Source organism: Rissa tridactyla, chromosome 4 (assembly GCF_028500815.1).
Source record: "Rissa tridactyla isolate bRisTri1 chromosome 4, bRisTri1.patW.cur.20221130, whole genome shotgun sequence".
In the NCBI taxonomy this organism is placed as follows: Eukaryota; Metazoa; Chordata; class Aves; order Charadriiformes; family Laridae; genus Rissa; species Rissa tridactyla.
The window spans coordinates 3,172,322-3,198,491 of record NC_071469.1 but is presented as its reverse complement, the minus strand read 5'-3'; the positions used below and the strand labels follow the sequence as shown (position 1 = coordinate 3,198,491).

Here is a 26,170-nt window from a genome sequence, read left to right as displayed (position 1 = left end):
CTATCGGTCCTTAAAAACACACAGCGGACTCCGAGCACCGCAGTAAGTTCCACGAAATGCCCTTTTCACTCACCCTTTTAAGAGATGATGAGATTTTTATTACGAAAAAGCATTACGCCACGAACACCACGTTTTCCCCTCACAGTTAATACCGAGGAATCCTTAAATTGGAAAATTTTTTAAACCACTCCAGACATTCACACTGTTGTTCAGACTTCTGCGCCAGACAACACAAGGTTTTTTTGCCTCTCTGGATGTTTAACCTGAAGGACTGTTGTAGGGGTCACAGGGAATATTTGTTTTTCTACCATGTACCATCGTGGAAGATCCAAATGTTGCGTGGCACTGGAGAAAGGTGAACAGAGAATCTAAAACTATGGCTTGTAAAACACCCCGGCTTTCCGTATGAGCAGTAACCAGTCAACATCAGAAACACTCAGTTGGAAGCACGATATACTGGTATTCCTCACAGGAGCTCCTAATCCCAGATGCCAAAAAGCGGAACGGACTACAGCCATGGAAGTCACACAATTATCGCTCACGTCTTGGCAAGAGTCGTCCCATGGAGCACTTCAGAGCAAAGGAGGCAGTTAAGTTGTTTATTAATGACAATGGAAACAAAATAAAAGTGATAAAGCAAACAGATACTTCTTTAAATATAAAGTTTCTAGTCACCTGGTGTTCTGTCAGGCTCCACCCCCTTTTTTTTTTTTTTTCTTTTTTTCTTATTCAGGTGTAGTTACAAAAATCCACAGAGGATTTAGGGGAACATACTTCGACAGAAATTTGTCACCTATGACAAAGTCTGAACAGCAAACATCATATAAAGGAAAAAAAAAACCAACCAAACCTCAAAATGTATTTACAAATTCATACTTTGTAGTCATTGAGAAATTTCTTGGTTACCGAGAGGCAGATTATGCACGTACACTACATTCCAAAAGGCATTATCCAATCAGAGTCACTTAGCATAAAATTAAACTGAAAGACAGATTGTCTAAAAATAAGGCCAGTTTCATTCCTAATTTATGCATTTGATGACCAAAATTTTCTAGTACTTCTATGATAATAAAAAAAAAAAAGGCATTAAGAGCACCTGATCTCACCCAAACAGGATACACAGACCCAACTGCAAGTTTCATTCTTAGCAGGAGTTCTCGAGAGTAGAAACTCATGAGAAAGGACAATAGTATGCACCTTTTTTGCCATCTTGTCTATTGCTAATTTTAAATGCTCGTATAAAAACAAATCCCCACACCCTATTTGCAATCTGATCATAAATAGGCAATAGTTTAAAAATGTCAGATATGATTACCTCGGACTACCAAGCTGTTTCGCACTTCAGCAAAGAGTGAACAAAGCCCAAACACCTTTGTCTTTCTCTCCCTCCCTCCCTCCCCGCCTCCAACCCCCACCCAAGCCCCCTCCCCACTTCCAAACCAGGAAAAAAAGAAGTTATAACTCTGATGAACATTAGAACTGGCACCAACATTCATGCTAGTTGCCCTGATGTGCAACAGAAAGTTCATTTACAAGAGTCAGAAATATTCTTATGCACTAGCCCCACGGAGTTCAGCTTCTGAAAACAGTTTGTTTGGAAAAAAAAATCCCATCAGGTGTGACGTGGGCAGCGTCCAGAAGGTGCAGGAATGTCCAACACTCTACGTCGATCCTCGTATTCGTCAGTGTCCGTGGAATCTTCGTCTTCATCCACTGCATATTCATTATGATTTGGTTCCTAATACAAAACACATGCATACTTAATTAAAATCTCCCAGGTAATTCTAAGAAAGCACTAACAATTCCCTAGAAAAATCTGAAGTCTGTATTATCATGTCAATTAGGTGGAGCAGACACTGTACTCTAGGCTCTAAAACCAGCTCATTACAGTTACAAAGTTTAATTTGCAATCAAGGTCATTTTAACTACTTGACCTTTAACTCAGTAAATATCCGTTAGCCTTCATTATTTCTTGTGTACAACTCTCTAAAGCCACAATTCAGTAGCTCTGCTCTACCAATTTTCTTGGTGGCTTATGTTGTTTTTTAATAAAAAGTAGTTTAAAAAAAAAAAAAGGGTCGTTACTACCTTTAAAGCACAGGCAGATCAAAAGAGAAAAGCAAATTATTTTTACAGTCAAGTGAATGGAAGGAGGTTACAACTCCCATAAATGTGAGCACGAGTTAAGAGATGCCGTTTTCTGTTAGAAGCACGACATCTGCTGGCATTTGCTGTTAGAGCTACTGGTAATGAGAGTGTCTCAAATCCCTGGAAAAATGTCAGAAAGCATCCAAGTAGATGTCTACGCCCAAGGAAAGACTCGATGCTCACACAAAAAACTTCCAAGTTCTTTCTGACTCAGTCACTAAATAAGGGCTATGCTAGCAATAAAATAAATAAAGCATTCTTCTTTAAGTGGGCCAAAGCAAAGGGAGAAATTATATAGTTCACCCGCAATCCCCAAACTAAAACTACGTTATATTAACAGTAAGGTAAATACCTTACTGATTTGCAAAGTCATTAAATGACTTTATGAAATGCACTTTCAGTGAGAACTAATGAACACCATTAAAAAAAAATCTAGGATAAGCACAACTGCATCTCCACTTACCATTCGTGCTGTAGACACCTTGAATGTTGGACACACCATATGAAATCTGGGAATTGTGACGTTAAAGAACTTGTCCTTGTAGTAGAGGCAATGGAAGGTGTAATACCCCTCCATGTATCCAGATGTCGTGGAAAACGTAGTACAGCTGGTATACTCATAGACTCTCCCTGGACTGATAATTGGAAACTCCCCTGTAGGTAAAATATTAGATCACTATAGGAAGGACTGAAGCCGAACTACAATTTTGCAGTTTGCACTACACAACACATTCAGGCAGATCATCTTATATTCCAGTGGACGCATAAATGATTCTCAGCAATTACTGATGTTAAAAAACGCCCTGAAGAGCTGCTAACTATCAGGATGTTCAGACATCTTCTGCAAAACAACTTTAAAGACAAAACAGATGGAAATATATCTCTTTCTTTCAAGCAACAAAGTGATTCTGATACAAACCATACAACTACTACCCTCTGTCACCATGATGAACAACTAATGACGTAACTTTGATACCATGCACATTAAATGCAAAAACACTCTCTCTATTGTGTTTGTAAAAGCAATCTTTTACTTACCAACTACTCCAGGCCCCTGAACTTCTTCTACATCACCTTTGGCATTTGTTATTCTCCAGTATCGACTGTCCAGCTGACAAGCCTTCTCAGGAAGAGCATCTTTGGACATTTCAATTCTGGAAGCCAAACAGCACACTCAATGGGTATGTAACTACTGCCATACATATTACGAAACGCTTTAGTATCCTTGGGGTCTCTCTCCAAGTAGACTGGGCAAAAAAACCCAACCCCACTCTAAGGTAAAGTACACTGAATAAGTTGTTGGGATCCATCTCCATGCCTCCACTTCACTATCGTTATTTAACCCTTTCTAAATCACAAGAGTGACTCATAGCTTCTTTCCCTCACCTATCACTGTACTTTACCAATTACCTGGTGAAGTAATTAGTACTGGTACTTTGCATCCCTGACCAGGTAATGATTTAGTACTTTTTTTATTTAAAAGTACGGCATGTTGAGCACATCCTATTCATTTTAGTACATTTATGAACGCTGTCCGTAAATTTGCAACAACGATCCTTTGAACATTACATAGGTTTTTCCTGGGTTACAAGAGTTAATTCAGTTGTTATTTTTACCTGATTCTGTAAGTGAAGAAATAATGCGGTGGATGTACAGAACTGAGTTCAGGTAGAAAAGACGTGGACACAGAAACAGTAATATCTCCAGTGGTAGCAACACATTCTTTATCATGCACGTACCTACAGAAAGGAAAGCATTAACTCTGTAAATAGCTCTGTACACTCAATACAGAAATCTAACCAAGTGATCAGTTATTTACTAATAAGAGCACTGTGGTGCTAGGTTAGAAGTAATTCTGAACTTATCATTTGGCTTTTAAATAAAGGATGTATGGAGTGTCTTCATGACGTATACGTCCCCATCACCTAAACTCATACAGCTATCAATAATCTCTTTGTACCTCCATTAATGCTTGTATTAAGCTGAGTGTATAATTTGATCTAAAGTCAATGAAGACATACTTGTTAATAAAGATGTGTCATTATGCTATTTAAAAAAAAAACAAACAAAAAATAGGAAGTCCTACAGCAAGTTAATTTACAGATCAGGAACTCGGTTCTACAGCATCTCGGTTTGACAGAATTAAGGTTCTTGCTTAGAAGAAATAAAAAGTGCATACAGATTCAAACACCAGAAGGGTCCTGTTTATTTACATATTCAACGGTGTTGTGTTGGCGACCAGTTCACTGAGACAATTCCTTTTTTAATAACTCAGGACAGTCCTGCAGCTGCAACACACTCATGGCAAGCAGCATAAGCATGATGCTGTTAGCTAAGCCTCAGGTCAGTTATAATGCAAAATTCCGGTCCCGTTAACACAAAGTTATGAACACTGAAGCTTCTGGTAAAAAAAAAGTTTCTTTAAGCATTCTGTTTTACAGCTTCATCTGCACCAAGTTTAACATCCTTTCTCCTTTTTCCACCATCAGCTTTATCATCGGATACCCATAAATACTTGGAAAGAGGTCACCATTCTAAAAGAAGCACCAAAACCTTGCAGTGAGGTTATAAATCCCAGTCACAATACCTGAAAATCTGGTCTCTGATGATAGGATAACCACCAGTTACAACTTTGTTTACGTAGGACGTAAACCACTCCAAGTAAGATGTACCTAGATGCCAAAGAAGAAAAGTATTTATAAAACCAGGCAAATTTACCACTAAGCCCATTGCAATAAATACTTCAAGGAAACAGTTTAAAGCTTTGAATATTTTTATAATAAACTCTCAGAATTACTTAGATGAGTCAGTCTATATCCCAGTCTATTCTATCAACAAAGATCATTTGGAGAAACCAACCAAGAACTAAGAGTGAAGGGTGCATGCTCCAGAAATGACACAGCAAAGGAAGAATCTCTTAGCTAAGTATTTCACCTTATAATCATGGTCTTCAAATGCTGGTGTCTCTCATCATCTGGTTTCCTGCTCCTGACTCTTCTGCTATGACTGGGAAAGACGACAAGTATAGTGGCCTAGACTACTTGTACAACTATTTCTATTCTACCTACAAGAAGCATGCAAACCCACTGGTGGATTTATGGGCTTAGGTTTGCATACAAATAGACTTACATGCCAGTAACTTGCAGAATTCCCCTCTCCTTAAAAAACAGGTGTAATTCATAGACATGCTCCGCACTCCCGCTACAAAGCCAGAAGACTAAGGCTGTATGACATTCCAAAGAACCTGGGATTTTCATACCTTTACAGCCATTGTCTGAGAACAGCTTTTCATACACCTACAGCCATTAATTAGGAACCGCTTGATTTCTAAGCAGACAGTCAAGCTGTCACATTCGACTCTCAAAGAAGAGCGTTTCATACAAGAGATACTGGCTCTCCATAAAAGAACTTGTCAGCCATACATCTTCCAAGCATTGCAATATAGAGTTCAAGGGAAAAGTAGAGCGTTCTTCAATTATTTGTCAGTATTACTGATACAAAACTGCATTTAAGCTGAAATACTAAGAAATCATTATCATTACCCTCACCAACGTGTTATCAAGTGCTACCACTCCTGTTAGATTAAGTGTACTTACCACTTCTTCCTTAGAGCAAGAGTTATGTGTACTGTCCTTTGATCTTTCGGAAGCCTAAGGAACTCCAAGTTTATTATCCTCCTTTCTACCACTAACCCACAACATGCAAACCTTGTATAAAGGAACTACGAATGGAGGAAGCTGAACAATTTACCCTGCCACGTTCAAAATGACAAGAGATAAATGCTGTATACAAAACTTTGCCTCCACTCTGAGGTAAGTCCAGATTAACCCTTTCAGCCAAGTGGAACACACTTAAATACGATGTCAGATCACCTCACCATTGACTCAATTCCATAAAAGCAGCTTCACCATGAAGTAGCTCTGAAGTATTACAAAATCCTCAGGTGGAGAGAAGCAAGTAACCAAACTCTCGAGCTTCTGCTATATCTTTCCTATGATGGTTCTAAAGCACACAATGCATTCCGCAACGACCTTTGTAAAACAGACAACAGGCTGACTACTTCACACTGAAATCAGCTCACACAATTAATCAGTACATAGAAAGGTTTCCTAAAATTAGCGTGGCTAAGAGTTTGACTACCTTCAACCCAAACCAGTAATGGTATAGCATTACCTAATGTGGTTTCTCACTGTAATACTAATACATATTTCCTAAGAAACGTGCAAGGCTAAATTTTAATATTAGTTTTGGTGCCGTTTATTACACATCTGCATTCCTACTGAGTGAAAGGAATTAAGTTAGATATAGCCACAATTACTAGATTCCAGTGGATTAACAAAAAGAAATAATCAAAACACTATTCCAGTCAATGTATGTGCCTGACTGATGATCACAATAGATTACTACATAACAAACAACAATTACATAGTTTACCCCTCCCCTCCTTTATCCTTTGAACACAGCAAGGAGGCAGATCAAAAATCCAGAAAGGTTTTTTTTCTGCAGCTATATTTATAGTTATTTAGATTTCATTAAGGGACACAAAATATTTTCAACTTCTAACATAGCTGCAAAAACTTCTGGAGGCAGGGAAAAAATACCTTTCCGTCCACTTGGATGTTGTATTTAATAATTGCTTACATCACCCCCATGATAGTCAAGTTAAAGGTTTTGCTCATCTTGTTAGACAGGTTAGTACATGGAATGATTTGTCTACAAGACACACAGGACAGCCTTTAATATAGAAAACTTGCATCTCTTTTCAAGTAACCGCTGATGTTTTAAAGCGGGTTGGAGGCTTGCAAGTAGCACAGAAAGTTCAGAATGCTTGCTTTGTTCAGGTCATGCTGACATGCATTTTCTAAACAGTGCAATTAAAACATTTTACAGAATATTTTATCTAAAGTGTTACCTGTAATGAACATATCAATAGCAGATGGATTGCGAGCCATTTGGTCCTAAAAGGGAAGGAAGGTTACGGATGTATTAGGAGGAGAGCATTAGACTTCCAAGGTTAAAATTCAACTCCAGAAATATAACATAGGGAACACTTTCCCTATATTCACTAAGCCTAAAATGTGGCTGCTTAATACATAATAAACGTAAGTAAGCAACCTTCCAAGTTCCCACGCGTTATCCAGAAAGTTTAACTACTCGGCACAACACAAAGGGGTATCTTAACATTATTCAAGTGATCCATTATCAAGGCATTCCCTAGAAATCTCATGGCTACATGCTTTGAAAACAAACATCCAGGAACTCCATAGCAGGATGAAGATCCACATCTTTTTTTACAAGAAACACCCTTTACTCACCCTCCTTTCTTTTTGGGGTGAGGAGGTTGTCAGGGCATGGCTAAGGAGAGAGAGGGCTAAAATCTTGTTAGGTATAATATCGTTAAACTTCAGTAGCAACACTATGCCTATCTTAAAATACTACAGCTGTAATTATGTTCTACATACTTAATATGTATATTACATATATAATACATATGCCTATCTACATACTTAATTATGTTATACAAATGAGCTGTTCAAGAGCAACTTGTTCTTTCACTGGAGAGTAAGTTTTGCTTACAACCCAGAGGGTATCATTTATTGTATTAAATTTACATTTAACATATCTGAGGGAGAAGATGCACACAGATGCTGATCTTCTCCATTACGGAGAAGCTTTTCTTCCTTATGGAAACAGAGACAAGAGCATATACCTGCCATAGTTTGAACAAATTAAAATAGTATTTTTCCAATACGGATGGATGTTGTCCACTATCATGGACCTATAGAAATTGCATTAGCCATTAATAACTTTGTGTAAATTTCTCTCACTTACTAACCATTTCACTTGTGGGCTTTGATGAAAATCAGATGGCAACTCAGGGGCAAGTAACGAACAAATACGATCTCTTAGTATTCACTTTATGCTATGTAAAATATTTCAGGTATCTGATAACATGCAAAGGGACACCATCAATCATTAGAAAAGTACATTCACAAGTATAAACATATCTTCCTTACTGGACATTGATAGAAGATCTCGTATTTATTTCGTCCCTCCACACTCTCCAGGGCCATGTATTGACTCAGGCCAGTATGAATGCAAAAAGTAAGAGGAAGGCATTGTTTCAGACCTGGCCTCTGCTGAAAACCTCCAGCCGCTGTGTCGATATCCAACAAGTCTTCAGAGCGGTAGTGGTTTGACAGTGCCATGCTTCCCATCAAACTTAACAGACAACAACAAAAAAAGGAAAGATAAACAGAAGATACCACTCGCAATGCAAAGATAGTTTTAAATCATTTCTAAGCATTGGTTCTACAAATGCTCTAGATGCATGTTAGGCTTAGATGAAGTCTAATATCCATATGCTGGACTAGCTTATTAGTTCACAACGTCAACCTTCACAAGGGGAGGCTTGATGGCTCTAAAATAAACGCTTCCTTGTATGTTTTGTGCATCCCAAAGCACCACTTTAAACGGTGTTGGTGATTCCCACTATGTCTGCAACTACTTCAAAGAAGCTGTTGACAGCTGATGCAGCTTCCTATAGTAGCATAATGTAATAATAACCAGTGCTTGGTATCTCAAGTTTTGGGCAAGTTCATTTCAATACTATCAAAGCATCCATGATTTTTCAATTAGAATACCTAGCTGCTATAGAAACGGTCACTGATCAAAACTACGGTGAGCGAGGTGCTCTATATGCTTTGGAGAGAAGGTTGAGAAGTAAACAAGGAAAATAACTATTGAGTCAGAGAGATTATAATCCTAGTATAAACACCAAGGCATACAGGCACAAGTAAACAGACATACAAGGAAAGAATGAGACAATATTCATCATCATGACATGGAAAGGCTATCAACTGTGTTTCAGATTTTTTCCTCTGGCTTTTTGTAGGCATTACAGCGAAGAATGGGATTGTTTTATTTGTTTGTTTTTAACAATAAGGAAGTGACGCTGAAGACAGTAAAAGGAGCCTCTCTATACATAAGAAAAGAAGATGTAAATTTGGAAAAAAGTAGTACTAATCTGAAATATGTAACAGATTAGGAATGGAGGTGAGCATTAGAAGCTAAAGTTAACACTGATATGATATGTTTGGCTAGATGACAGCTAGGGCAAAAAAAAAAAGTAAAACAGACTCAATGTAATAAAGGGGCATACAATGGAAGAATGACAAAAAGGGGTAATGTGATCAAAGTAATCAGCTAGAAGGGCACACACTACAGCAACGCGCTTAGCAAGAAGAAGAGCACACAAACCTGTAATGTGCACCTCCCCACCCACACTCCCTTCTAATTTGCCTTTCACTGATGTTCTCAGGTGTAAACTCTTGCAGACACTGAGCTTTTACTGGTGTTACGAAAGCACTAACTCAGGCACAAGCTGCCACATGTCAGGATGATATAAACTGCTCCCATCCTGGGCAACAGGTTCCATTCCTCTTTTTCCTTACGTAGTCCTGCCTGGAATTAGCACCTTCTAGTTTAAAAAGCGATGCTAACATCCAGACACAGAAACCTGAAGAATCTAACAATGACAAAGAGTCCTGAGTCTCCACCATTTCTGACCTAACATGCCAACAGCTTGCTGCATAGACTTCTACTACCTACACCTGATCTTTCCAGTATTCCTTCAAGAAAGCAAGCCTGTCCCCAACAGCGAGACCACACCTTCCACTCGCAGCGTGGCAGCCTTTCTTGCTCCAGGGTCCCACCTAACTAGTCCCCCAGTCAGTGCTCCACCAACAAGGTCTGTCAACCTGTGTTGAGGTTGTAAGGCTCAGGCCCTGGCTTTGAGGACATAGCAATGGACCACAGCCCACTGGCAGTTGTTCAAGCTCCCCCAGCCCTTCCACAGGCACATCACCACAGTAGAGGCTTCGTGGGAATGAAATAGTAGGAAAAGCAGGAAGCACACAAGCTGCACAGCTCCATTTGAAGTCTACAGAACTAGGGTACCTATCTCCTCTCTAAAAAAAAAAAAATCTCTCCTGGAAAAGAAACAGAATGAGAAGTCACCCTTATGGTTGCATAAAACTGTTTCTCATATCCCTTCTGCACATACAGCACTAGGATTGGAGGAAGCTGCACCTTCTTTACTAGTGAAGGCATTGCCCCCTACAGCCACTGCAGTGATTTGCCCTCACTTTCCAACTCTGATGTTTGCAGCACTTCATCAAGTGCTGACCTCAAACTTTTTCTATAGCTGGAAAATAGGAAACTATGTTTGGTCATTTGTCTTCTAACCTTGATGTAAAAGGACTTTTTAATTGTTGAAACCGCACGAAATTGTGAAATCTTCTACTGAGAAAACCTAATTTGCAGAACTGACATTTTGAATCTACCTTAAATCACTGCCTGGTTTGAAAGTTATTCCCTAGCTCCCTGAAAGCAAAAAGTTACTAAATAATGAAACCTGCAAAGTGCAAGAAGCTAATTTACTTATGCAATACAAAGCAAAACTTCAAGGGAGCAACTTGCAGTGGTATGACAAAGAGTCTAACAATTGGAAGATGTAGTTATTATAAAAAAAAAAAAAGAGAAAGGTTTTCATTAGGAAAAAGGACTGAAGTGTAAGAGTAATTTGAGCAATTAGAAATCTACACTGTGTTTTTAATAGCTTCTGAGACTAAAAGATAGTAAATTCTAGAAGTCTCACTTCAAGCGGTCATGCAGTTACAATATGTTTAATGCTTCATCTGTCCTGTTCAGCAGACATTTTATCTTTTTAGGAAATAAAGTATTCAAGAAATACAAAAGGAATTAACAACTTGGTACGTAGTTTTCACTCCTTACCCAGGAACCACTAGCTTCTGTCCATTATGAATACGGAATGAACATCGATAGTCATCAGGGAGTTTGCAACCTATTTGTGCTTCCACAGCATCTAGATCTTCCTCCCGCACACTCTCTGTGTACAAAAAGAAAGACAGGATTAAGTGGCAGCTTTGGAGGGAGAATCAAGAACTGCTGCTCCTCCATAACTCTCAAATTTAATGATTCTTCACTACTCTGTCCCCGAGTGCCCAGTATGCTGTTCCTGACAAAGGTAAATACAAGAATTTGTGTTGAGACCTCTCCTTTAAAATTTTATTTCACATCATTTCATCAGAGCTGCATGGCTAGAAATAAGGCAAAAACCAGCTACATTCCAGATATGACCACATGTTTTCAACTGCCAAAGAGAATTTTAAGCAGCCCCAGCAACCTTAGCATTACGGATTATTTTTTTTTTTAAGTGTTATCACAAAAGGAATATATATTTTGAAGTGTTTTGCCACTTACAATCCAGACAAAATGAACCAACAGACATACAAAAGCAAGATAAATTCAGTTCAACTTTAGGACGCAGCTGTCTACTAGCATGGTCTCAAGAATCTTCCACTGATTAAATCCATCCCAGTGGCCAGAATCACTAAAAATCAAGTATTTCAACTACAAAGCATGGAATTTGTAAGTGCTTTGACCAAACGAATGAGGACTCAAGTCAATATTTGGTGACTTTATTGTATGCTAGGTGGCACAAAATGAATACTACATAAATTTGAAAGGAAGCTGATTACATTAACTGATTACTTAATACAGCACCAATCTCCATCCAACGAAATCTCAACAGCCCTGACTTAAGCAGAAAGTATTTATAAAGTGAAACAAACCCTTTCCCCACAATACTGTCATTAGCTGACTAATTCCCAGTTAAAACTTTTCGGCAATATTGATTTTACTCTTTCATCATTCTAAGGGTTGCTTCTTTCAGTTTCCGGTCCAATCAGTAACAAAGAAATGTTGGCTGCAGCCACCATTCACCTGGAATTCAAAGCAATAAATGGGCTGTAACAAGGGGATTTTCGTATCATCATCAAGAGAAGGGGGTAGGGAACAACTACTCTTACACCTCCACACACATTTCAGGGGGTTTCCACACCCTCACTTCTACCAAAGATCAACTGGGTGGCCTGTATGGTTTGTTCCAGTCAAGGTTTTTTGGGCGATTTTTTTTTTTTGGAAACTCTTTCCATATTTGTAATCGGTTTCACTTTTATAGCATAATTTAACAATTCACTGAAACAAGATCCTGTACAAATGGTATTAAAAAGTTGTAAGTTATGGAAGAGCTTCTGCTAAAACCTGCCATCACTATACAAGTGTGGAAATTGATAATTTAAAATTTATTTTTGTCTTTCTGTAGACAGAGAGAAGCTTCATTGCACCAAATTCTTTAGAAGGATTTTGAAAGTAAACTGTGGTAAAATCTATTCATTTCAACATCTCCAACACAGACACTTTCCATTTTATGAAAAAAAAAAAATTACTTGACTGGCAATTCAGTGGTTCTGTATACCTGAGTGAAGTCCATGTTTTTGATAAAGCAGCATGAAAGTTACAGAAATCAAGGCATGATACCTACATCAAGTCCTATGACCTGTGTTACACAAGAGTTCAGGCTACATATAACCGTTTTGTCCTTTTCCTAAAAGGGCAGTCCTTCACTAACACTCAGGAGTAACAAAACAAAATTTTTTTTAAGGAAGACAGTAAGCGTTAATTTCTAACCATGTTCTGTTATTCATAAATACTTAGCAGAACTTAAAAATGCAGCACTATTCAGCAAGCCAAGAACAATGCAACATTTACATAGAAAGAGATCACTGTCTATACATTTCTCTTAATTTCACAGATTATGTTACATCAGACATCTTCATCTAACAGTCAATGTAATACAGAAGACTGAAGTACAGTTGCAAATATAAGAGTTGTTTTGTCCCTATACCATAAAAGCCCAAACTTGCTGTACATCTTGCTGTGTAAGATTTATGAACTGGAACACTGGAAGTACTTGAAGTATTAAAACACAAACTTAATTTGAAACATAACCTTGGAAAAAAAAAAAAAAGTAAAAATTCTTGTTCAGCCAATTTACCTTCATTAGAGGAACACAATAAGACCTACTGGAAAGAAAAAAAATACTTCCTTTCTGATTGGCTTTAGTTTAAAATGCCTGTGTTCATGTGAAAGTGTTTTAATTAGGTCTTAAGAAAGTCTCACAAATAAAGTCACACCAGTGGGTCCCAGGTCCTTGAAGTAATGGCATTATAAAACTGAAAAAAAATAATAAACAAACAAACAAAAAAATCAGTCATAGCAACCAAAGACAAAAGCGGTAAAAGTGTATTCATTTCCTGATTATCCAGAGATAAAGAAGATAGACTGGTCACTGGAAAAAAAAATAATCTTGATTTCTTCTCTGAAAAGAAATCTTCAGAGAATCTATGGATCACTGGTAACTGGACAAGGACTATACACATGGTCTGATTTACTTATTTACTGGAGAGGAAGGGAAAACACATCTATTTGACTTTCAGGGTTCCAGTAATTAAGGCACCTAGGATGAAAGCCATGTGAAACTTAACCACAGACAATGTCGCGTCAGCCAACCTACTAGAGAGGTATCACACCCTACCTTTCAAAGAACCAATCATCCGAGGACACCGCTGCCCTAAGTATTTCTCTAGGTCATCCCAGGCTTTTTTCAATGTAGCATAGTAGTGGATGTATCTTCCTAGGTCAGAGTAGGTACTGATGAAGATGGCCTTCCAGGTCTGATTTCGCTGACTTTTTTCCTCTCTAAGTGGACATGAAGGAAGTAAGTTTAAATACCAGCCTAAAAAGCTTGCCTTTTAAACCCAAGAAGTTATTATTTGTTATGTGGCAGAAACAGTATGCATAATATTAAACCAGGAACACTTTGAGCCATGTGAAGATACAGAAACTCAATTAATTCCAGTATCTATTTGGGGTACTTAGTATCAGGGGAAAATTTAGAAACAGTAGTCCTTTAAACAGAGCACCGTCTATTATTAAATCTTAAAACTGGTGAATACCTAATTTACATCGCATTTCACACATACACAGAGAAGGCCTTCAAAAAAACCACATTTTTTGATCTACTGCATTAGTCACAAACTCCTTTATTTATCCAATAAATATTAAGGAGTAAATCAGAGAGTTAAACGAGAACTCTGTGCACTGATCTGGAAAGTCAGTTTCTTAAGGAATTGCTGCATGTTCAGTACTCCTCACAGGCACAACAGCAGGCTATAGGAATACAGGCTGCCAAAAAAAGTGCTGACTAACATCTGACACAGGATGCTTGCCTCCAAATTGTAACATATATTCCAATTCCTCAACTCCAATCAGCACACAGAATCTAAAAGATTTAGTACAGCTTCATACACCTGAATAAAAATGTAACAATTTAGAAGTCTTCACATCAAGATCCCTCTAGCTACAAAACTGTGAGGAGTGTTTGATACAGCAGATGGTTGTGCAGCCAGAGAGACCTTGACAGGTAGAGAAGAATCTCCTACTCAGCAAGGGGAAAATGCAACATCCTGCACCTGGGGACGAATAATCTGACACCAGTACACACTGGGGGCTGGCCAGCTGAAAACCTAGGGGTCTTGGTAGACACCAAGCTGACCATGAGCCAGCACTGCACCCTCGCAGTACAAAAGGCCAAGAGTATCCTAGGCTGCAATAGGAAGAGTGTTGCCAGCAAGTCAAAGGAGGTGATCCCTCCTCTCTAGTCAGCACTGGTGAACCCACATCTGGAGTACTCTGTCCAGTTCTGGGCTCCATATTACATGAAAGATATGGGCGTACTGGAACAAGTCCAGTGCAGGGCCTCAAAGATGATTATGGGACCGGAGCAACTTTCACACAAGGAGAGGCTGAGAGAGCTGGAAGTCTTCTGCCTGGGGAAGGCTTAGGGGGATTTTATCAATGCGTACAGTTACCTGATGGGAAGGAGTAAAGATGGAACCAGGCTCTTCTCAGCAGTGCCCACTGACAGGACACTGGACACAGTCCTGGACAACCTACTCTAGGTGACCCTGTGTGAGAAGGGGAGTTGGCCTAGAGGATCTCAAAAGGTCCCTTCCAACCAGAACTACTCTGCGATTCCAGTCATGGCTACCCTTGACAGAACCATCCAGTTGTACCCCTCATAATTACAGCATTCAGAATATCTGGTGTCTGATACGGTCATGCTGCAGCTTCTCCTTCAGCCTAGGCATTAACAGGACACCTCCACCCATCCGTAAAACTTTTTAAAACTTGTACATTCATAAAGCTTTTTTAGGAAATTAACATTTTTGATACCTCTAACCTTTCATCGGTTTGAAGCTGGTGAATACCAATTCAATCTTAGAGTCGCTAGAAGTAACGTGGACATAAACAGACAGCACAATAACATAAGCCTTATTTTCACATAAAAAAAAGGCTTAAAACAATCATACTTACTCTGAAATAAGCCAGTATTTCTTGCAGTGTCTTTTCCACAATGGATCGTGGCTTGATAGCTGATTTAATCTTCGACTTAAATAGCAGCAACTGTAAAAATAAAATCATTAAATTCGATTGTAGACAAGTAGCAAAATAAACAGGGCTAAATACTGAGCAGTATATTACACATCCGTTCTCATGAAATAAATGCAGAGTTGGAAAGTTAGTCAGCTGTCCTTTTTAGAGTTGTACTTACAATGGTTAAAAGTCTTCACTACAGCTTTGTAAGTCATGAACTACTTTTCAACACACTTTGAGAACTGTCAGCAATTAAGTAATTTTGTAAAGCAGGTCACCCTGTAGACCTACGCCATCGTAAACATTGTCTGACTCCACTCCATCAGCAGCAAGCATTCCAGAAGCACAGACTAGTTGTTATGATTTAAATTGCTTTCTTATCTGGATTGTCAGTCTTTACCTTTTATTTTCCAGTTTCCATACTACAGGAAGCTCAATCAATAAACTATAGAAACTATCCAGTTTCAGTATTATAAAGTTACTTTCCACTTTTAAGTTGTTTAAATAACAAACTTCATGGCCAGAAACAAAGACAGACATGGGGTGACAGACCTGGAAATAAGTACAGCAACCTCAATCTAATGAAGACCATACAAAAGCTCTTGGCATTGCATTACAGGTAACATTGCTACTTCAGGAAGTTAAGAGAATCATATCCTTCACTGTGCAGTACTATTGCAAATGCAGTTATTAAAAAACCTGTAGGATATAGGTCTAAAACTGTCCTCAGAAATTACTTAAGTTGATCCTGGTTTGATGCGAGGAGATAGCAAAAGCTAACCTATATTCCTGACACCTACTAACTTGCGCTTTAAAACCAGCAATGGAGATGCCATCAAATACAGGCTGTTCCATATTTACTTTTACAGTTATAAAGCCTTTCTGGAATGTACAATTGTATCAACAGTAAGACATTTCAGTGTATTTATACGAATAAGAATGTTCAGTACAGCATCAGCAATGTACTGAGCAGTAATACAGGGAATGATTGTGTTATTCAAAGATTCACAGAATTTAAAGGAAATCATTGCCTCTAACCTGAACACCAGACAATAAACCTCTTTTTCTTCTGTGTTTGAGCTGAATTATCAGTTATGCTTTAAGAAACTCCTCAAAAGATACCACCAGTTTAGATGTGGCAACATCACTTCCTTTGGTAGCCTGTTCTAACAGTTAATATGTGTGTTTTAATGGCTGTGATTAACATCTAAATACCCCAAATGAGGTCACCAAACTTAAGCTTCCAGTTACTGATTTTTGGGTTTTTTTTCAGTGTAGTTCAGAAATCGGTAAGTAAAAAAGACCAACAGTGTAAATGGACATAGTTACACACTGAAATAAAGATGCCTCTCCATCTTTTCTTTGATAAGTAAAATCAGCCAAAGCCCAGGGCTGGTGAAAACATGTTGCACTGAGATTACAGAATTATTCACGTTTACCTGTCCAATCCAATCTTTTTTTTTTTCCTCCTCAATATCCATTATAAGCTGTTTAAACTAGAATTGTATCAGTATTCCCAAATCAACCTCAACAAAGTAAAGTGATTCTGCTGTAGGCCCTGCCATTACCCATCCCCTCTGCAATGACACAAACTACATTTACTTCAAATCTTGACATTTGCCCACGTAAAAGCTTCATTCATGACATGGGGAATTTCTATTAGTTTTTGGGGAGTGAGGTGGGGAATATCCCAAAGTCAAAGCCCTTGCAGAAATTCATTATATTGGTGTTTATCAATCAAGCCTGTAATTTCTGGTAGGAAAGAAGTCACTGTGGCATCATAGGGACGTGTGGCTTAAAACATGATAAAGATGCAATTAAAGTCACTCTCATTAATTACATAAATATTTGGTCACCTGTCAGCTTTTCTGTTATTTAAGCACCACCACCAGACTAACCAAGCTATGGAATACTAGGGAAAATGTAACGTTTGTGATGGTCAGAGTATATACACGTCACCAAAACAAATGTAAACAACCTAGAGATTTCCCCAATTAAGGCTTTGAGTACTACAAACAGCCAGTTATGCAAAACTACCATTACTGACCTTACAAATAACAAACCTACACGGTATTTAATTGTCCTTGCACAGCAAAATCCATCTCATTTTGTTAAATACATAACAAAAATAGGCAGTGCCTTTGCTACACCCTTTGCAATTACTACTAAATCATCCATGCTGGACTTGTAACAATTATTACCATTTTTGCTTAGGCTTAATTTCTTTTTTGCTGTTGTCCTAACAGAATTCTCCCCAATGACTTTCTTGATTAATATTTAGGGGGGGGAACCCAAACAAAAAAAATGTTGATAATATTCTATTTTATTCGTACATATTCCTCCCGCTTTGATTAAATACTGTGATTTCAATCACTGCCAGTGCTTGTACTTCATTGGTAAGGTTTTAGCTGAAAATATACTCTCATCTTCACTGTATGACTCAAAACTCTTCAGCCATCGAGTAAAGTGTCCAAGAGGAGCTTGGAACTTTCATTCATGTCTTTCTGCCTGAAAAAAAAAAAATCACCCTATTTCATTTCATTCGGCTTTCCTCAAACAGCTCGTTCAAATAATCGAATGTATTTACCAGCAACAAGACCACCCTTTGTTTGCAACAGTTTCAGAGAATTATTGACTTCACAAATTCAGTTATTGGTTCACCTCAGTGCCAGGTTGGACGGGGCTTGGAGCAACCTGGTCTAGTGGGAGGTGTCCCTGCCACGGAACTAGATGAGCTTGAAGGTCCCTTCCAACCTAAACCATTTTATGATCTCTAAGTTGCAATTTAGGTACAAACAAAAACAACATGGAACGAGAGAGAGAAAACAAGGAACGTACCCTTTTGCTTTAAAAAACAAACAAACAAAAAAACAAAGCCCGAACAACTGTTTCTGGAAGGGAAGGGTGCATTAGGGTATGTCCTCCACACAGTAGCTCCTCCAGAAGGAGCCAACCCCTCTTCCCACCCACTGCCCAGCGCTTTGGAAGCGCTGTGCCCGTCCAGCCCCCCCCCAGCCCGCTCCACCCCGGCCCGGTTTCCCGGCCCAGCGACCCGCCCACCGAGAAGTTGTGAGACCCGAAGCCGCCGGCAGTCCCCGCCTCCCCCGCGGGCTTCACCCCGCCTCCTCCGGGCTTCACTCCTCAGCTCCCCCCCGGTCCCCCGACACCCGCAGCAGGCCCCGGCTCACCCACCAAGCGCAGGCTGGGCCTCCCGCCCCTCAGCCCCGCTCCCCTGCCCTGCCCCGCCCCGCGGCCCGGCGCTGCCTCCCCCACCCCCCGCCGAGGCCCGGCCCGGCTCGGCCTTCCCTTCCCCTCACCCTCGGCAGCGCGGATCGCGGCGAAGCCCCGGCCCCGTACCTCATCAGATCCCCGTAGTCGAGGAAGCTGAGGATGAGGAGCAGCGGGTCGGTGGGCAGCAGCTCCAGGCTGAGGGCTGACGGCTCCATGTCCAGGGGCGCCGCCATCTTGCGAGACGTCCCACGGCTCCGCCGCCGCCGGGGACGCGCCCGCCCCTCGCGCCGCTCCGTTGTCAGCCGCCGGGGCGGGGCGGGGCCGGGCGGGGCGGCCCGCAGCGCCCCCTGCCGACCACGCCCGCCCGCCGCCGGCGGCCCCTCAGCCCGCGGCCCCTCAGCCCGCGGCCGGGGCTACCCTCAGGGAGCAGGGACAGACGGGGCCGTCTGCAGCCACCAGTGCCACCTGAGAATGGGCGGAGAGCAGCCCTGAGGAGAGGGGCTTGGGGGTGTTGGTTGAGTAGAAGCTCAACGTGAGCCGGAGATGGGCGCTCCCAGCCCAGAAACCCCCCGCAGCCTGGGCTGCATCCCCAGCAGCGTGGGCAGCAGGGCGAGGGGGGGATTCTGCCCCTCTGCTCCGCTCTGGGAGACCCCCCTGCAGTGCTGCCTCCAGCGCTGGGGCACCAACAGCAGAAGGACACGGAGCTGTTGGAGCGGGGCCAGAGGAGGCCCCGGAGATGCTGGGAGGGCTGGAGCCCCTCTGCTGGGAGGACAGGCTGAGAGAGCTGGGGGGGTTCAGCCTGGAGAAGAGAAGGCTCCGGGGAGACCTTCCAGCCCCTTCCAGTCCCTCAAGGGGCTCCAGGAAAGCTGGGGAGGGACTCTGGATCAGGGAGGGGAGCCATGGGACGAGGGGGAACGGTTTTCCACTGAAAGAGGGGAGACTTAGATTAGATACTAGGAAGTAATTCTTGACTGTGAGGGCGGTGAGCCCCTGGCCCAGGGTGCCCAGAGAAGCTGTGGCTGCCCCATCCCTGGAGGGGTTCAAGGCCAGGTTGGACGGGGCTTGGAGCAGCCTGGGCTGGTGGGAGGTGTCCCTGCCCAGGGCAGGGGGTGGCACTGGATGATCTTTAAGGTCTCTTCCATCCTAAACCATTCTATGATTCTGTGATCTCGTCAGTTAAACATGTCCTGTAGGGACGCTTGGCTCAGACGGCAGCCATGAGGTGGAGGACCCTGCTTTGGGAGAGGTGCCCCCCACCTTGGGGAGCCACCGGGCCTTCAGCCTCTGTGCCAGCACAGCACTGGCCTCGGTGGCCTGTGACCATCTGTGAGCCCTGGGCTGGTGTCCCCGTTACCCTCAAGCATCACAAATGGCGTCTTACTCCTGTGGTTAGGCAACTGGCTGGAGACTATCTTGTCACCATTTCAGGTGGTCCAGGACTAACCAGGCTTTGCTTTTAAAGAATATTAAGAGATCAAGCTTCTTAATTTGCTTTCCTGAAAGAGAAAAATAGTTTGTGTTCAGCTGGAGTACTTGGACCACCGAATCATCTGGTAGAATCAGACCATGGACATCCCTGGGAGATGGGGGTACTGACTACTTCCAACATCAGATCGCTTGCAATTGCTTTGTAGTTTTCTGTTTACCAAAAGGATAAGAATTAATGTTAGAACGGCACTGAAGAGACAAATACAAACCTGCTTAAATAATCAACCCCTATCGGCTGATTCTAACGGATGACTAGAATCCACTAGGACTGAAATTAAAAAGGTCATGTGCGTATAGATGGGAAAATAAACTTACTGAGATCAATATCATTAAAACAAAGTGTTGCATCTTAAGTGTGCATGCAAATACCAGATTTTTTTTAAGCTTTCTTCCACATTTTATTGAAAAGTAATAGGTCTTCAGGGAAAGCGTATTTTCATTTAGTTTTATTCATTTCAGAGAAACTTTTTTTCCAGAACACTGTCCCTAGAACTGATTTCCTCTAAGACCTTCAAGGAGAATTCTGAGTCCTGGCTTTGCAATAGGAATCCAGAAATTTTTGCAAACCTGAGGTCTCGCGCTACCAAGCTCCCACGTCTGCGTGGAGAAGCCCAGTGTCCTCAACACGGTCCTCAACACGGCTGCGTCGCCAAGCGTTGATGCTGCTGGAACCTCTAGAACCCAAAGCCATGGCCACGTCCTCTCCTGAGCCACAAGCCACAGACCCACAACTTCCAGCCATCAGCTAATACGCAGAAACTTCGAGTTGTGTGAAAGCATGTCAAACCCCAGATGTTGCAGGTGAAACATTTCAAGCTCAACAAGCAAAATCTGCTTGCTCATCAAAAATAGCTATTAGATAATATAGTCACAAAAATAATTAATTTATAACACAGTAGTCCTGTAAAACCAAGAATCCCAAAGTGTTATGCAAATGGTGAGTTAAGCTTCACAAGCATTCTCTGAGACAGATAAATATTAAATAAACCACATTTTATATAGAAAAAATCAGATGATATGACAGCTGCAGAACAAAACCAGAAACTACTCTTTTTGTGTCCCTCACGTTTAGTGAGTTAAATGTTCTTATGTGAAAGAAAGAATGGTTTCTACTGTGTGATTTTACACTAGTAATCCTTTTTTCTCTCTTCTTTTTCAGACAGCAGGAGTATGTTATTGAAACAGTCGATTGTCCTAGCAACATCACTCAAATAAGAACTGAAAAGGAACAAGCTGGTGTTTATATGACTGCGTTTTTGCTAGCTGTGGGGGAGATTTTTGTCCTTTATGATTTGTATAATTGTGAAGTTCCCTGTAGAGAAGAAAATAAAATGGTAAAAGTATATTTAAAATGTTACTAAAATGCTGTTACTTGTATTTGTGTTTGTTCTTGGCTTTGTGGTCCATTAAACTCTAACAATGCAGAGCTAAGTGAAGCTATATAATTCTTTGTTTCTGTCAGGTTGTACCAAAAGATTGATCCAAAGCCTGGATAGTGTTGCTTCTAGTACTTCTGTAGTCCTAAGGCTTGCATTGGTTATCAATTGTAGCCTTTTTTTTGGTAAATAATTAAAATCTACTGTTTAGTTTTCTAATATTGTCTGGAGGGGACTTCTTTTCCCTTGTGACACTTTTTGTTTTCATGCTGAAAATCTATTTGAACTCTTTCGTGTTGTTTCAATGGCTGAATCCATCTTCCTCCACTCCTATTGTGCTCCATTTCACTTGACGTAATTCCATGTAAATTGACATGAGACATTACCTTCCATGTAAAGCATGAATATTTGGGGGAGGATTTCATCCCTCAAGCAGCCAAGTTCAATATTTCATAAAATTGTACAAACTACCCTCTGTATTTCTTTCTTTCTCAAATTCCTTCTTTACCTTTCTTTCTACATTTGCTGCTGAGTTTTAGTGTTTAAATCCCTCTATTGTTGGCATAATGCCACGTCGTGGTCTGAATTTTCCTTTGGATTCAGAATGAAAGCCCACAGCGTTAAATAACGTTTGCCTGTCGGAGTGGTATGAAACATCATAGAGACTGAAAAAAGAATTAGAAAACCAGGAGGAGACGGACTAAACAGTATTCCTATGTCATATGCTTCCGGTGTGTGTTATCCTTCAACGCGTAACATAAAGCATGTATTACCTTGAACAATGAAAACAATTCTGGAATATTTGAGGACAGCTCCACATCTGTAGCTCTTAAGGTTTCTAGATCTTTGTTTCTTTTCTGAGAGTTGACAGGCAGAGTTGTGACTGTGGCAGGGGTAAAAGTAGCCGGGACCGGTGTTACACCAGGGCTCAGGCCGCTGTGAGGACGGAGATGAAGTGGTCTAGAATGCAGGAATTAGCTGTAAAAATTAATTATCCCCACTGGTTAGGCTGGGGGCTCCTCAGGTGTGCGTCGAAGAGCTGGCATTTTACTTTCCTAATGGAATCCTAACAAGTGCAAAGAAAGCAAAAGAGAAATATCTGTTCCTGAAGCTGAACAAAAATTTTTCAAACAGATTAACCCCCCAAAAAGCAAAAAACCCACTTAAAATTGTTGCATTTAAATGCTTTACCCACAGCAGGCTTTGCATTCTCTGTTAAATAACCAAGAGCTGCACAAACTGGACACAGTATGTTATTGTGGCACTTTTTCAGCGCAGTCTAGACATAAAGGTTCTTTTCCGCTTTAATAATGGAGCCCAGTTTTTCTTCCATTATCACCAGCCTTAGAGCCAAAATGGCTAAATATATCAGAGGTATTCCTCGCTAAAAATTTCTCAGATTGCTTCACGCACCCCGTGTTTAATCTTTGAAAGGTGATGAGGCTTTTAGCATCCTTCATTTATTTTTACTTATTGAAAATCTAATGAAACGACACGCTAGGGATCTTCACCACCGGGTGCTGAGAAATTCACCTAATGCGCTAAGATTTTCGGTCAGGGGATGGTCTACATTTCACAAGATCAGCTCCTTAGTGCTCTAAATGGACAATAATAAATGGGCAAAACTGAGACTTTGAGGGGAGCAGACAGCTTGGGGAATTGGTAGTAAGAAAGAAGCTGAGGTGCCGAAAATTTGTGTTATTATACTATTATTATTGGGTTTGTTCTTTACTGTAGCAAAGATGCAATAAGGTCAGGGCTCCATAGGAACGAAAAGGCGATGACCTTTGCTTGGAAATCTGATCATCTAAAATTAACCCGAACACAATGAGCGGCTGTAATAAAGAGCACGGAAAGAGCAAGGTAAGAAAATTAAAAACGGGAGCTGTGTGATCCTGCGGCGACTCCAGTGAAACCCAGCAATGTAAAGACAGTTGGGCCGTCCTTGGAAAGGTGAGGGAATTTACAAACGAACCGATAACCAAATCACTTTTTCAGGCTTCGCAGGAGTGAATCTCAGATGAGATGGGGAAGATGACAAAGAGGTAGCAAAAGGGATCAGAGCCAGAACTTCAGTGAAATGTGTACGTGAATGAACTAAATATTACACGGGAACTTGTCAGACATTTCAGTAACAAATGGGATATCTGTCAGAATACAGCGTCAGGCTGCCTTCTCACAGAATGAAACAACAGTTTAAAAAAAATCAACTCTTCCTTGTTACTGCCACATAGACATGGCCAACAAAGACACAACAGCCCTCCTGGATCTCCCTCACACGATGGTGACTTAGCCTTGACAGCTCCAAGGGCAAATGAAGTCAAAGGAATCACCAAGAATTCAAGCCATGGACTTTATCTAGCAGTTGCAGTGAAAGACTTCAAGTAACCATAGCTGGATTCTACTCTTGGCTTTCCTACTTCTGGCCCTTAGAAGGTATGCCATGGGCAGTAATCCAGGCCAGTCCCTTAGTGCAGAAGGCTGCAAGCTCAGTTTGAGCTTGATGGCCTTGTGCCTCTCGCCTCCTGGTGTGGGGATGAGCTGGGGAAGGAACACTGTGGCAAGATGACTGAGGTTGGTCTATCTGGAATTGTCCAAGGGCCCTACATGGATGGTCTTGTCTCCATCGGTTGCCAAGGTGGTCAAAAAGCTGCTGCTGGTCCTTCATAGAATCATAGAATCACAGAATCATAGAATCATAGAATGGTTTGGGTTGGAAGGGACCTTAAAGCTCACCCAGTGCCACCCCCTGCCCTGGGCAGGGACACCTCCCACCAGCCCAGGTTGCTCCAAGCCCCGTCCAACCTGGCCTTGAACCCCTCCAGGGATGGGGCAGCCACAACTTGCTGTTCCAGTGTCTCACCAACCTCATAGTCAAGAATTTGTTCCTAATATCTATCTAAATCTCCCATCTTTCAGTTTAAACGATTCCCCCTCCTCCTATTGCTCCACTCCCTGATCAAGTGTCCCTCCCCATCTCTCCTATAGGCCCCCTTTAGGTACTAGGAGGCTGCTATAAGGTCTCCCCAGAGCCCTCTCTTCTCCAGGCTGAACAGCCCCAACTCTCTCAGGTTGTCTACATAGGAGAGGTGCTCCAGCCCTCAGATGATCTTTGTGACCCTCTTCTGGACCTATTCCATCAGGTCCATGTTGGAATAGTCCACAAACGGGTCCTTCCCTGTCTTGCACGGCACATCTCTGAGTCAAGGTGCTCTGTGACTTCAGGCTTGTCTTTTTTTCTTTGCAACTCCTTTTGTCTCCTATTCTTAGCTCCAAAATGGGTCTAAAGTATTTATATATGTTTGCCAAGTTTGAAATCCCACTTAGAGAGTCATTTTGATGGAGTGGGCTGTTTTCTTCAGATGAAAGATTCTGTGTTGACACAGACTGGCATTATTCTTTCCCAGGGTCGCTTAGCTCCGAGTTGGTTTTCCTTTCATATCATCCCCTTTCACATAAATCAAATATAAGATACTGCTGCAAGTGTAAACATTAGCCTGTGAAAGAATCCAAAATAAAGTTTATTTACTTTACCGTGCGTGAATAGCATCAAAAGCCACGATTCTTGCGTCCAAGAACTAACACATGAAATTAAGCAGCTAGTGTAGAAGAGAAACTCAGTGCAGTGGGTAATTAGTAGGTAGGTGCCTTCATCACAGGCCAGCAATGCTAATACCTGCTTTCAGCTTTTGCACATATATAGTTGTGCATGCTGGATTAATGCTGACAGACAAGAGCACTGACAAACGTCACAGGAGACCAAGATTCCTAACTTCAAATTTAACGTGGTCAAAAAAAAAAGCCGCAGTAAAGCTGCACGAATACTTATAATTTCCTGTGCTTACAGCATTTCCACTCTGTGTGATTCCCGATGCTAACGGATGTGTGAAAGACCCCGCTGAAAGCGAGGGTTGGAAGAATATTTCATGATCTTGTGGAAAGTGCCGGGACCCTGTGCTCAGAAGGTCTTTTTTACCCAAGGAACACAGAGAACATTAAGGCAGCCCCAGAGAAAATTCTGCTGCTATTGAGCCTATCCTGACCTGAAGAAAACATCTGTAAGAACCAGATAGCAGCTCACTTTTCAGCTCCACACACTCTTTCGTTAGGTTATTAGCTGAGATTGTTAACGAGGCGGACAGTTAGCCGTGGCCACAGCGGTGGGGTTTTTTTTGGCCACAGACACAAGTGCAGCAGGAACAAGACTGAGCCCCGTGTACATCCATCAGACGACGGCAACAATAAACGACTGAAGTGTTGAGCTGGATTTGAAGAGGTAGCGCAAAGATAAAAGACTCCAGCAGCCGTTTGCGATTCCCTTAGTCATCCATTCCCACCGAAGGCTTCTCTTTTGAAGTTTCCAGGAGGCCTGGCGTGACCTTTGGTCGTCCTTTTGGTCAGAGCTCTTATCTGTCTAGTGCAGACCTGGGCTCTTTTTGCTTGTACTACTCAAAAACAGTTATTACGGGATAAACAAACTGTATTTGCTGATGCACATTCTCAGTTTCCTTATCAGCTGAACAACACGCCTCTCGTGCGTGTTGGGTCAAACTCACTGCTGGTCC

General features: G+C 41.3%; 1 protein-coding gene and 1 long non-coding RNA gene across 2 annotated transcripts; both read right to left on the bottom strand.

Moving 5' to 3' along the window:
- Positions 1–571: 571 nt before the first annotated feature.
- Positions 572–19,035, bottom strand: FBXO3 (F-box protein 3). The gene is made up of 11 exons (XM_054200634.1): positions 18,868–19,035; positions 15,451–15,540; positions 13,610–13,773; positions 10,945–11,059; positions 8,166–8,370; positions 7,061–7,106; positions 4,736–4,820; positions 3,765–3,887; positions 3,187–3,302; positions 2,612–2,802; positions 572–1,738 (listed from the first exon to the last, which is right to left on the bottom strand). The coding sequence occupies exons 1-11, from the start codon at positions 18,972–18,974 to the stop codon at positions 1,613–1,615; spliced, it is 1,368 nt and encodes a 455-aa protein (XP_054056609.1). The 5' UTR covers positions 18,975–19,035; the 3' UTR covers positions 572–1,612.
- Positions 19,036–20,156: 1,121 nt separating this feature from the next.
- Positions 20,157–25,587, bottom strand: LOC128909237 (uncharacterized). Its single transcript, XR_008466298.1, has 3 exons — positions 25,451–25,587; positions 20,797–25,102; positions 20,157–20,237 (listed from the first exon to the last, which is right to left on the bottom strand). It is a non-coding gene; the product is annotated as an uncharacterized LOC128909237 (long non-coding RNA).
- Between the last annotated feature and the right edge of the window lie 583 nt (positions 25,588–26,170).